Source organism: Lissotriton vulgaris, chromosome 3_1 (assembly GCF_964263255.1).
Source record: "Lissotriton vulgaris chromosome 3_1, aLisVul1.2, whole genome shotgun sequence".
In the NCBI taxonomy this organism is placed as follows: domain Eukaryota; kingdom Metazoa; phylum Chordata; class Amphibia; order Caudata; family Salamandridae; genus Lissotriton; species Lissotriton vulgaris.
In genome coordinates this window covers 1,145,122,309-1,145,135,806 of record NC_141689.1, presented here as the reverse complement: position 1 = coordinate 1,145,135,806, position 13,498 = coordinate 1,145,122,309, and the positions used below count along the sequence as shown (strand labels likewise).

The 13,498-nt window shown below is 47.4% G+C and overlaps 1 protein-coding gene across 1 annotated transcript in view; it reads left to right on the top strand.

The window, feature by feature from the left end:
- The window catches only part of LOC147727580 (uncharacterized), a 176,999-nt gene that overhangs the window by 99,863 nt on the left and 63,638 nt on the right, over positions 1-13,498 (top strand). Inside the window, exon 8 of the mRNA XM_086963647.1 lies at positions 3,958-3,977. Coding sequence (XP_086819773.1) covers positions 3,958-3,977 — 20 coding nt within the window. The remainder of the gene's footprint in view (positions 1-3,957; positions 3,978-13,498) is intronic.

Here is a 13,498-nt window from a genome sequence, read left to right as displayed (position 1 = left end):
AATGACAGTACTCATCACACTCGTTGGACATTAGAATGCGTTGCAATTACTGCACCTAAAAGCATCACAGATGAAATCACAGGATTACACATATACAGCCAGAAACCCTAGCAGGAATGTCTCACACCATAACCCCATTTTACTTATGAAATCACCTTACACAGGTACTTCACATTACACATGTGACCTTCAGTCCCTCTAAAAGAAATAACATTAGTAAATGCACTACAGATGCAATTACACCTCTTCACCTCCAGGGGATACCCTTCTCCAGACATCTCCAACTCTGCCCTTCATCCCTTGGCACACTTCTCAATCCTCCTCAGGCTGTAGAACAAAATTTCCAGCCCAAGAGGAGTTAAAATGCTGGCTGAGCCCTTGAGGGGTTATTCTTTTCAAATCCCCATGAGACTTAGGGAGGGACTTCTATTCGTGCTTCCAGCAGCTCCTCCTGCACTCTGCACACATGTGATGGTGATCCCGTCCTCAGCGGCGACAACAAGCAGAGAAAAGCTGACTTTTTCTTGCAGGCCGGTCCAGGCCTGCAAGGCATTATGGGGTGCTTCCTCACTTCCCTGCTTATATTATAGCAGTGGCTTCCCAGCTGTGTCGGGAAGAGCCACAATGACTTCCGCTGGAGGGTCCAGTCCCACTCAGACCCCCAGGTAATTGATACGGCTCAGGGAGTCCACCCACTGCTGTGCCTGTCAATTTTTGGGGGCCCTGGCCAACCCGGGCCCCTCCTCTCATGTGCGTGGTCCTGGTCCCACCCAAGACCCCCCCGCAGGACCTTCCATTGGAGGGAAGCCTGGGGAGCCCACCCCTGGCTGTCCCCGCCCGGTCAGCACTCGTGCATGCTGTTGCGGACCCGGCACCTGCAGTTCTGGCCTGCCCGCTCCAGCGGGCAGACTCGAAGTCTCCCACTGGACCCGCCTGACCTTATGGGAGTGTAGTGGCACTCACACAGACTCCTCCTTCTCTTCGGGGCCCGGGGATGGGGTCCCGGACCCCTGGGCCGTCTTCACAGGGAGCGCATTGGCGCCCCAGGCTTGGCGTCATTCTTCAGGGCCCGGAGTTGGGATCCTCGGCCCGCACCACGCACCTTCGCAGGGAGTGCGACAGATCTCCCTGACTTGTTTTCTACATCAGGGCCCGGAGTTTGGATCCCGGGCCCCTTAAGAGCCTTCATGGGGAGCGCGACAGCACTCCTTGGCATTTCTTCATGAGCGAGGGGGTTGCGCGACATTGCGCCCCCCTCCTCCTCAATGCCGACACCGGGGGCCAGGGTGGCCCCTTGCCCCTTTTTCCAGGGCACTTTCATGGGAAAAACCCCGGAACTCAACAAATTTACTTCACTTGGGGGCAGCCCCCGTGACCTGACCCACCCCAGGGGCACATTCAAGAACAGCGGCGGAGCCCAACGCGCTTCGTTGTTGGTCAGTTTGGAGGTCAAAGGTTGCCTACCTTCTGGGGGGCATATCTCGGTCCCCCGGCTGCTGATTTACGCCATTTTGCCTCCTCTTGCTCCTTGTGGTGCACCCCAGCCACTGGGAGCACTTTCCTTCACCCTCCTGGTCACACAGAGGGTGGATTCAGCATGGAGCTGTCTTCACTGGCTCCCTTCGCCAGCCTTTTGCCTGGCTCTCATCCTGGGCCTCTCTTCTTCCTGCGCAGAGGCCCCTGCTTCTGTGCACTGGTCCTGGTCTCTTCTCCTGGCGCTGTTCAGGATCCTGGGACAGTCAATGGGTTCCTCCTTCTAACTGCCCATTGCGCCCGGCTACAGCACCCTCTGCCTCAGCAGACCACACCCCAGAGAGAACTTCTCTTCCTGTGCAAGTTCTTTTTAAAGATTTGGGGATGGGGCTGGCAGGAAGTCTCTGTTTGCCCTATCACACAGCGACACATCACTTCACTGCCCCTGCTCCCTCCTTGCTGCCCAGGTCTCTGGGTTGGTTCAAGATGGCGTTGTCTAGGGTCTCCAGCCACATGGTCTCCTGCACCCTCGCTGTCTTCCCTCCAGAGCGGCTTGGTGCCTGGCACCAGGTGTCAGCTACTGATGGATGAACCTGTAGCTCCACCCATCTTCTCCTCTTGGAGTGGAGGCCCTCGCCCTTGTAATGCTTGTTGTGCTGGGCTGGGCCTCTGAGGCCATGACTTGGAGAGGAAGGTCATTAGGTCAGCGTGTCAGAGTTAGCCCCCAGCGAGGCACTGGGTATGAGCTGACTCAGAGAAATATATCATTTCTGGATGACCCAAAAGCAGTAAAAATATGACTTTGGACTCTGCAGAATACTTCTTCTCACATAAGTTACAGTGGACTTTAGTGCGTGTCTGGAATTTGTAGGCCATAGGAAAGGGTCACTAGCCCACGGGCTCCACATAGGAGAATAATGAAGTGAAAACAGTAAAACACACTGACTTTCCCTAGTATGTTTGTTTCCAGTGTATAAAACCTATTCCATGTCACACCCCAATTCTGCATTAGTCCTGCCACACCATTCACTTTGTAGCTGTTCCTAGGCTGCACACTCTAGGAATCTCCCCTGCGCAGCCCATACACGTGTGCACCCGCAGGAACACATGTTTCTGCATGTAAACAGTCCGGGCCCCTTACTCCCGCTGCTGCACAGAGGCCTAGTCAAGCTAGGGGGACACCAGTAAAATCCACATGCAGTCTCTTTCATCATGAGTTCACTGTGGGTGAGTCCCAACTTCTGAGGCTCTCCCACAGTAAAAGCTCAACAAATAGGTGCTCAAAAAGCGAAAAACCCAGGCAGCCCAGAGTGTCAGAACATTCTTCTAACAATATTTTTATAAATCAAGTATCAATAAAATATGAAAAACATAATGAACAATAAATGGTGCATATAAAACTATTTCAACTTTGACAAATGAATCAGATTCAAGGTAACAAACTTTAACAACTTTTTTGACTCAAACATATTGGTCTTTCAACTAATCTAGGTTTTCTAATACCAAGTATGCTAGTTTTCCTCTCCATTATCCTGATACTCAGTTTCCAATTTTGAAGAACAACCCTATAACCCATGGTGGATCTCCAGACCCTGCTGAATTTGGAAGTTTCTCTATTTTCCTGTCTGGAATGAGTTTGTTGGTTCGACTGGCCTTCCTAATCTTGTGCATATGCATGGTGCTTCCTACCTTCCAATCAGACTCATCATGGCTGACTTAATGGCTATTAATCTTGTTATTTGGATTGGGACTGAACATGATCTCCTTGGTGATTAATTACTAGGCCTGGGCGGAACTCAAAGAGCTTTGCTCCGCGGAACTACGTGAACTGGAGGAAGAATGCTCTTCCTCCTGTTTGTGCTACTTTGTCAGGCCAGTGGCACGTTCCATGTTAAAAAATCAGTGCACACTCAACTATGCGGTCCACCTGGGTGCCACCATTATGTTTTACATGCTTTCTGTTCTCTGCTTAGTGCTGGGGATGATGTTTTGCATCCCTCTGACATTTTAGTAATCCTCCTTTTTATCAGTGTGTGTCTTTGTGTTTGCTTATTTTATGATTTTGTGTTTATTTCTTTTTCTGTACTTTTTTGTTTTCCCTTTCTACTTTCTTAGTTCTTCCTTTCTGCTTCTCTTTTTTTTCTAACTTCCGAATTTTCCTATTCCTTTCCTATCCAGTGCCATGTCGGAAGAGCAGGGGTTGCCATTGCAGCTGCTACTCACACACCCTGCAGTCGCCCACACTGCCCCATTTGTTTCTGAGGTGGAGGTGGCTGGCAGCAGGCGGCAGGCCCGGGGGGGGCATCAGCAACTTTGTGGTGATTGCACTGGAACACTGGAGTCCAGAGCACCATACAGCAGCTGACTGACCGCTGGGCATGTGTACTCAATTGGGTACTGGACCTGTACAACCTGCTGGGTGTCGGGATTGTTTAATTATTTCATTTTTGTGTTCTACAATGCTATTATCTTTTTTTCAAATAGCATGCTGCTCACACTCAGAGGTAAGTTAAGTTTACTTCATGAATAATATGTGATCCAGTTTAAGCCAGCCAGTTGTTCTGCACTACCTAATTGTACTTGTCAGCGCTCACTTGGCTGATGATTTAAGAAGTCAAGCAGGCTCCCCTGCACTGTCACAAAGATAATGGCAGTAGTAATATCAGTGAGTTAGCATTCACTGTACATTTTGTTATGTAGCTCATAGAGTTCCAATCTCCCAGTGAAGTGTAGTATGCATCTATGCTTTGAAAAGTGAGATTGAGTTGGTACATCAAAGGGTATTGAGAAGCAAAGATCATTCATTGCAATGCATTAGTAGTTCCAAATATTATTTAGGTGTAGGAAATTAGGAATAGAGCTTAGGTTTAGGAAATTAGGAATAGGTCAACTCAATGCTAGTACTAAAGGTGATATGATTTAGAAAAGCATAAAGCTACTGCATTTGCCTTGGCCCGTTAAAATAGTTTTTGAGAGATTAACTATATCACAAACCTGATTTTTTATCTTTTTTTATTTTTTATCCGAGCACCCAGGGGTAAAAAGTAGAGGGCATCATCAAGGTGGGCATGGTTGAAGGTAAAGGGACTGCCACGGTAGGTGGAAGAACTACCATCACCTCCAGCACCGCCGCCGATGGTTCTACTGGTTTCAGTAAGTCCTTTTATTATTATTATTTCCCTCACTGTTACCTCTCCCCACTATTAAAATAATTTTGCCTGATTTTTTTTTAATACTGGCTCCTTTTTTGCAACTTCTCTTCTATCTAATGCTATTTAAATTCTGTTATCCCTAAATTATCATTTTTTTATATTTTTCATTTTTCTGTAGCTGGCTTCCTCCTGTCTGTACTCGCCAGTAGCTTTCTACTGCTTTGTTATTAAACGTTCCCTCTCCCCTTATATATCTTGTGGACTGGTCTACTAACATTAGGAGAACAGATTTTAGGTACTCTACTGTGAAGATTTCCGTCCCAAGTAAGGTATGTTTCTCAACGCATGTGTAGGAAAGTAGGATCTGCTTTTATGGTACCCCCACAATTTGCCTGGTGCTATGCTGTTTCTGACTAGTCTGACTGTGATCCTGCTAATCAAGATGCCAGTCTCTGTGCTTTCTCCCCTAAATTGGTATGGAAAGTACTTAGGCACATCCCAGATTGGACACTGGTGTACCCTTATCAGTCCCTAGTATTTGGTACTCACGTAGCCAGAGCATATGTACATCAGGGGTCCCCCATTGGCTGAACCATGTATTATGCCACCCATTGGGGGGGGTTACTCAAACTATAACTACAGGCCTGCCATTGCAACCTGTGTAAGCTGGTGCTAGCACCACTTACAACAGATATAGGTTTCCCTATATCTGATGTCACTGCACTTTAGACGTATAAGTCACCCCTAAAGCAGGCCTTTCAATCCTGAAGGCAGGGTGCTTGGTTCTAAGTGTGAGGGTGCCCCAGCATGAGCAGGACACCCATACAACCTTCGAAGTGCATTCTCTCAGGTTGTAAGTGCATCAGTCATTACGATAAATAGAGTGGCCATGCTTCATTGGGTGATGACCATCTCTAAACTGGCTGTCACAAACCCTGTAATGTTTGGTATCAAACATTACAGGGTAGTGTGACTGCCTCCCAGCAGGATTTAGGGTATTGGAGCCGGGTGGAAGCACTTGCCAGCCCCACTCAGTCTGCTTGAGGGGCACATTTGGTGCCCTCTTTGCATAGTCCAGTTCAAACCAGCTCAGGGAGCTGTTGGCTCCTGCTCTGGCGTGAAACTGGACAAAGGACATGGGAGTATCCGCCCTACTGTGCTGACCCCTCCTTGGGAGGGAACCCTGAATCGTCCCAACCCTTTCCTTAGGGTACTTATGGGCTTACCTGTAGGTGGGTGCCTAGATTCATTTAAAGATACCATTTCTTTTTTGACTATCTGGGCACTCTGGACTTAACTGGACTTTGCTCTGGGCATCAAGACTGCAACTAGGAAGACTCTTGCTGCTCCTGGTCTTGTTGCCCTGCTCGTCTGATGCAACGTCCATGCCTGTGCTCCATACAGGAACCTTCCAAGGTCTGTGAACATCCAAGAAACCTGAAGGAATCTCCCTTGAAGTGGAGGAGTCACTTCCCTGCATCTGCAGGCACCGCATAAAAGCTGACTGGTCTGCTGATCCTGAGCTCCCATGGAATCCAAAAGGCTTAGCAACACAGTTGTGCTTCTCCACATCCCTTGAGGACTGCCCTGTCCTCTCACCAAGTTAGAGGCCAGTATCCCTAGTTGGAGCCGCAGGAACTGAACCTGTGTGCACCGCGTCAACATGCTGTTGCAAATGCTTTCTGGCTTTTTTCTTTCAAGATCTTCAGGCTCCAAGTAGCCCCAAAGTCAAGCATCTCCTTTCACCAAGATCTTTGCCCTCACCACATCACTTGTGTTGTAAATAAAACAGCGATAATGTTAAGCATTCGCTGAAGACATGCTATTGTGTCTTTGTTCTAGTTTTCCCGCTCATACTCGAAAATACGTCCAGACTCCATTTTGTTTTCTGGCGTCCATCTTGTATGCTACACATCGCCATGTGCTCGCCACGAGGCAAGTCCTACCCCACTGACTGCCACCCCTGGAGTTTGCCCAGCAACAGGCTATAAATAGTTCTAGCTTGCCTAGCGCATGCCCAGTACGTGTAACATCTGTTTCTGCTTAGAGGGGATTGGAATGTGCATTCGAGGGGCTCCATGAACCGTTAACTCCACCCATGTATCGATCATGTTTGAGAAATATCCATATAAGGCTGTAAATCATGTTTTTGAGCTGTAACCGCCCACTTATGAGCCCCTTCTTTGTGTATAAAAGGGGACCGCATGTCCGAGTTCTTGGTGCTACCTTGTACAATACTGTAGAGTGTTGTGTGGGCTGTAGTACCACCTTTAAAGGTTTAATAAACTCTGTTTTTGTATTTCCAGTTTCCGTGCCAATTTCTTATGTAGTCTGAGGACTTTGCGTACAGAAGGGCGAACCCTTTCGCACTCACGGGCCTTGCTGAGGCCTGTACTCATCAATTGGCGCCCATCACGTGGGGCTCATCGGCGACTCGGATGCTCGAAGGACTGGTCGTGACGAAGGATTGGAACCTTGCCGGGGACGTGATCACTGCCAGCGGCGCCTTTAGTCCTGGCATCCTGAGGTATTCTTCCTTCCCTTCCGATCTGACCATCTGGGTGGCGCCAGTCATCGACTGAGACCTCTTCTGTCGGTTTGCCGCATAGTGGCCGTTTGGGCGAATTCAGAACTTGGCAGTTGGAATCTGGATGCTCTTGATTGGTAAGAATCATTGTACGATCCTTGCTCCGAGCCTTTGATAGTCTTGTTTGGCAAGGCATTTTATACGCTTGCCCCGACTGAATTGTTTGTTTGTTTGTTTGGAAGTGACTAGTCATATTATTGGTTCTATGAATGTATATATGAGTTGCAACCCATATAGGCGGGCAATGTGGGGATATTTCTCCTGACCTGTGAGTTTGAGCGGCGCAACGTTTTAAGTGCCATTTAATTATAATATTGCATATTCTGCATTATTTGTAGACATGACTGTTTTTAGCGCACTCCGTAAGTGGTGCTGCTGTTTTGGAAATGACCGGTTGGTACTTGAAGAATCACAGCCGGCTCCCCCAGAGGGGACGCCGAATAGGGACATGTATGTAAAATTTGGTCTTTCCCCCATAATGTACAGCACGTTGTGGAGGAAATACACAAAGAAGGATCCTGAGTTGCGAAGGCCTATGTATGGATCGTTTGATTTGAAGAAAATTGAGTATTTGGAGCAGTGTATGTGTAAGCGGCGAGTGAGGCAAGATATGTTTGAATGTATACGAATGTGGGTGAAAGAGGTGCGTGAGCGTGAGAAGCATGAGCAAGCCCTGATTGAGAAAGAGCAGCGAAAGAGTGAGTGTGAGAAGGCGAATGAAGCGAAAAAACGTGAAGCAAAGGAATTAGAAGAGAAACGGGAGAAAGAACATTGGTTGCAAATATCTGGCCAGTACCCTGTTCGACAGCCTCTTTACCCTGTCCTTAATAAATCGGATGATGATTTTTCGTTATTAGATCGCTCACCGCCCCCGTACGTGGGTCCGTCTGCACCGAGTGGAGGAGATCAAGATTCTAAACCGTCCGGACAGAAAGTGGATACGCGGTCTATGTTATCACTCGCCGTATGACTGATCTTCGTAAGATTGCTCACCGGGTTAACAAAGATTCTATTACTCTTACTGACTTGTTGACAGAACTAGAGTGATGGGAAGATAGGGATAAACTTTATTTTACTGACTTTGTTTCTAATGAAGTAGTGTCAGCTTTTCAAAAATACTCCGATGTTCTTGAACCAGACGATGTAATAGCTGATGCAAAAGGATTACGTAAAGGTCTCTTTTCTCCTTCTCAGGTGCCCGCCGCGATTCGACGGCTATTTGCGTTGCGGGATGAGACGTTTCGGCTACTGGACGAAGCACGGAAACAGAAAGCTGCCAAGGAGCAATTGAATCCGACTGGCGGCGGGAAGCAGTCATCCATCTTTTATTCAGATAAGATAGATGCAGTGCATGCTAAACCAATGCGGGAGGCGGCGCCTTTGTATGTTCCTCCTAAAGGAGCGGGTACTAGTTCAGACAGAGGGTCAGCGGATGCTCAGGGGTATTTTATCTATAATTGGGTTTATACTCATTGGAATAGGGCAGACGTTATGGCATTGAAGGCATCATTACCTGATCCTCGTAAGAATCCTGCAGCCTTTTATGAGGAAGTTGAGGGGGCTTTGAATTCTTGCACCATGACTCTGGCCGATATTGACTTATTCTTCGGGCTTATATTACCCCCAGATATGTGGAGATCAATATGTAAGGTTGATGATCTTCAGGCATTCAAAGCTCGATGGAGGGATCTTGAGGATGAGGACGGGGAGAGAAAACCAGCACAGAAGCCGCCCCAGTCGATTTTAAACCTTCCTGCTGCTATTGTAGCTAAATTGAAAATGCTCATCCCCCCTAAAAAAATTGATTGGACTATGCTAGCGTCATGTAAGCAGAAGGTAGATGAATCAGTCGAAGAACTTCTTTACACGATTTGAGGAAACTTTTCACGATTTTAGCGGTCAGTCGCTCACGAACGACACGGGTCGACATCTTTTTGTTGATAAATATGTTTCAAATTTATTACCAAGTATAGCAGCTCGATTAAAAGCGAGTGAAAATTCTTGGACGACTTCGGCACCAGCATCCCTCCTGACGATGGCTCAGTATTACGAGTGTCAGGAACTAGAAGCGAAGGGTAGTGAGGAAAAGAAATCCAAAGATCTGAAAACGAAGGTTATGTTAGCGCAAGTATATGGGCCGCCTCGTAGAGGTAATGATCGGGGCGGCAGGAATTTTTTTAGCTCTCCTTCAGGCCGTACTGATTTGGCCAGGGATCAATGTGCGTATTGTAGACAGAAAGGCCATTGGGCGAATGAGTGTCCGTTGTTGCGTGCACAGCGCCAGGAGCGTGGGCAGGGATCTATGAGGGGTAGAGGAAATTTTTCAGGCCCTAGGGGCAACACGAATGATCGAGCTAGGTTTGATTTTAATGTGCTACCCCGAGATGGATCCAATGTTTTTGATTGACGAAACTAGTACCAAATGTCTGATTATGCACCTCCCGAACAACATGATTCCCAGTATGCATAGGATTGCGTAGGATGGGGTAAGGAACCAGTTGAAGTGCCAGTAGATCAGAGGGGTCCTTATGTTACAGCACATGTTTTGGGCTCTACTGATCTGTTCCTGGTTGATACAGGAGCTACTCGTAGCGCTTTGTCCAAAAAACTGGTTCTGAGGGCTCCCCTGTCTGGCTCAACAATTACGTCAATAGGGTTCGATGGAACGCCTTCTGTTAGCCCACTGTCACAACCTCTTGCACTTTATGTAGATCAGTTTGCTGCACCATGCCCATTCCTGCTCTCACCAAAAACTCCTGATAATATCGTGGGCCTAGATATGCTCAAATATTTTCGGGCCACGATACAGTGCTCCCCTGAGGGAGTACGTGTTATTCTGAATGATAATTATCCACCAATGGAGAGGGTGTACATGATTACTGTAGAGGCTGCACTGGCCTCTTTGCCTGAATCTTTGTGGTCCACGTCCGATACCGACGTGGGTCAGATGATTATCCCTCCGGTGCACATCAGTGTAAAGGAGGGAGCTGTACTGCCGCGCCTGCCTCAGTATCGGATATCACAGGTGGGGGAGGAGGCGCTTATACAGATAGTGCAGGACTTGGTGGTTGAAGAAGTTCCATACAATGTGTGCAACAGTCCTATTCTACCGATTTTGAAGAAGGTCGCTGACATCAGGATTTATCGATTTATTATCGATTTAAGGGAGGTTAATAAGATAGTGATACCTCAATACCCAGTGGTTTCTGATATTACGACACTCCTTACTTTGGTCCCGCCAACTGCAACAACGTTCTCTGTTATAGACTTGAAAAATGCTTTCTTTTCGATCCCTATTCATCCTGACTGCCGATATCTCTTCGGTTTCACGTTGAATAATAGATCGTACAGATTCTGTAGAGTTCCTCAAGGCTATACTGAGAGCCCCAGCATTTACAGTCAGGCATTGAAACGACAATTGGATTCTTTTGTTTTACCCGACGGTGTGGCGCTTATACAATATGTCGATGACATCTTGTTGGCCGCCGACACCCCTGAGCAATGTGAAGAGTGCACTTTGTCCTTGCTTACCTTTTTGGCATCTCACAACCACAAAGTATCGAAAAAGAAACTGCAATATTGTAGACCAAAGGTAACCTACTTAGGTCACCTTTTGCCTAAGGAGGGGCGTGCACTCACACCAGATCGTATTCAAGCCATTTTAGACACACCAGTACCCTCCACGCAGAAAGAAGTTCATGCTTTTCTGGGTCTTACCTCCTTTTGTAGACACTGGATATTAGGGTTTTCACACATAGTTAAACCACTGTTAGGCCTGTTGACAAAGGATACCCCAGTTCCCCTTCCATGGACAGATGAATGTGAGAATGCTTTTCACCAATTACGCCAGGCCCTTTGTTCAGCACCCGTGTTAGGCACCCCTGATTACACAAAGCTCTTTACATTGTATGTGCATGAGAGAGACGGATGCGCGTTATCAGTGTTAGTGCAGATGCACGGCGATAAACAGCGCCCTTGTGCATACTTCTCAGCAGTACTTGATCCTGTTGCTCGAGCGTTGCCTGGGTGTTTTCGCTCAGTTGCGGCGACAGCTGTGTCAATACGCCAGAGTGAAGGGATAGTTTTATCTCATAAGCTGTTGGTGTTGGTCCCCCATGCTGTTGATGCCCTTTTGAATCAGACTAAGACGCAGCATTTAACTAGCGCTTGTCTGACAGGATACGAGATGACATTGTTGGCTCCTCATATAACTTTGAAGAGATGTGCAACGTTGAATCCAGCTATGTTGTTGCCCTTCCCAGCGACTCAGCCTGAGGCGCAAGAGACACATTACTGTGTCTTTGTGACTGAGGAACAGACAAAGGGTTGTATTGATTTGCAGGATACGCCCTTTACAGATGTGGATGGAGAGCTGTGGGTGGATGGGTCTTGTTTAAAGTTACCAGACGGAACCACTTCCGCAGCATATGCAATTACTACATTACACATGATAGTGGAGACAGCACGTATACCACAGAAATCAGCTCAGGCAGCAGAACTGATAGCGTTGACACGAGCTTGTGAGCTTAGTGCAGGATTGTGTAAATGTCTACACAGACAGCCGCTATGCTTTCGGAGTAGCGCATGATTTCGGCCTGCTCTGGAAGGAAAGGGGCTGTTTGACATCACACGGAACTCAGATAATGTATGGAGAATTAGTACAAAACCTTTTGACTGCATTGACGCTCTCTAAGAGGATAGCTATAGTGAAATGTAGTGCACACAAGAAAGTGACAGACAAAGTGGGACAAGGAAGCACTTTTGTAGATCGAGTAGCACGTGAAACTGCGAAGCAGCCTGGCTCCACTTCGATGTATGTTGTGAAGTCACAAGCTGAACGGTGGCATGATGCTAGGGAAAAGGTATTAGAAATGCAAAAGACTGCTACTGAGAAAGAACGAGACCAATGGTCCAAAGATGGAGAGTTGGACGATGAGGGTTGTTGGAAGAATAAGCAGATGGATAGGTGGAAGTTACCTACAGCCTTCGTACAACCTATGGTTCAGATGGCACATGGGCTAGCACATGTTGGAGCTTCGGCAATTGTGAAATTGCTTACGCAAGTTTGGGAGCATCCAGAAATTGCTAGCACAGCTAAGAGAGTGGTACAGACCTGCATGATTTGCCTTAAATATAATCCAGGAAAAGGGACATGAACTCCGGCAGGAGGATTTGCAACACCCACTGCACCTTTTGAAGTACTGCATATGGATTATATTCAGCTGGAACTCTGCAATAATCTGAAGTATGTCCTGGTTGTGGTTTGTGCGTTCAGTAAATGGATCGAAGCATACCCTACTAAACACAATACTGCCATGACTACTGCTAAGGTGCTTTTGAAGGAATTCTTTCCTCGTTTCGGTGTTTGTAGATTGTTGTTGTGGAGTGATAACGGGCCCCATTTTGTGGCGGACATTATTAAGTATGTCCTGAAGGGATTAGGCATCGTGCAAAAATTCCACGCAGTATTCCACCCTCAGTCAGCAGGGTTGGTGGAAAAATACAATGGCACGTTAAAATTGAAGATTGCGAAAATACAGGCTTCCACTTCTCTGACTTGGCCAGATGCTCTGCCTTTGGCGTTGTTGTCTATCAGATCAGTACCACATTCTCGGACGGGCTTAACGCCCTATGAAATAGTTTTCGGGCGCCCCATGAATATATGGGGGGCTGCCCAAACCAAGTTCAGTGTATGATGTACCTTGTGTTTTAATGAATGACTATTTGGCACAATTAACTGATAGCTTGGTTTCCATTCATCAACAGGTTCGAGAAGCACTCCCTGATCGGTCCACAGGAGAAGGCCACAATCTTCGGCCTTGTGATTTCGTCCTCGTGAAGTCCTAGGAGAGGTCGAGTAGTCTGGAGCCGAGATGGTGTGGCCCTGAACAAGTTCTCCTAGCCACAAGAACAGCAATACGAGTGACAAATTGCAGGAATTGGATACATTCCATCCACTGCCGAAAAGTGCAACCTGATCTGGTGGAACCTGCTGTACTGACTGACCATCGAGATATCCTGACTACGGAGAGAGGCCGTGCTGTGGTACCTGACGATTCTGAGGAGTTCTTCCCGGACCAGACGACGCCTGCATCGAGAAGATACAATCTACGACCAAGGAAAGAAGCTGCAATTGTATGAGAAGTTGTCAGAACGGTCCCTAGGTTTGTGAAACGGAGAGCCAATGAGGCAAGGGGGGAGATCAGCCATGCATTAGAGTAGTGACACCCGTCTTGGCCCAACGGTGAAGAAAACAATGGCTACCTATGGGGTCAGAGTTCTGACA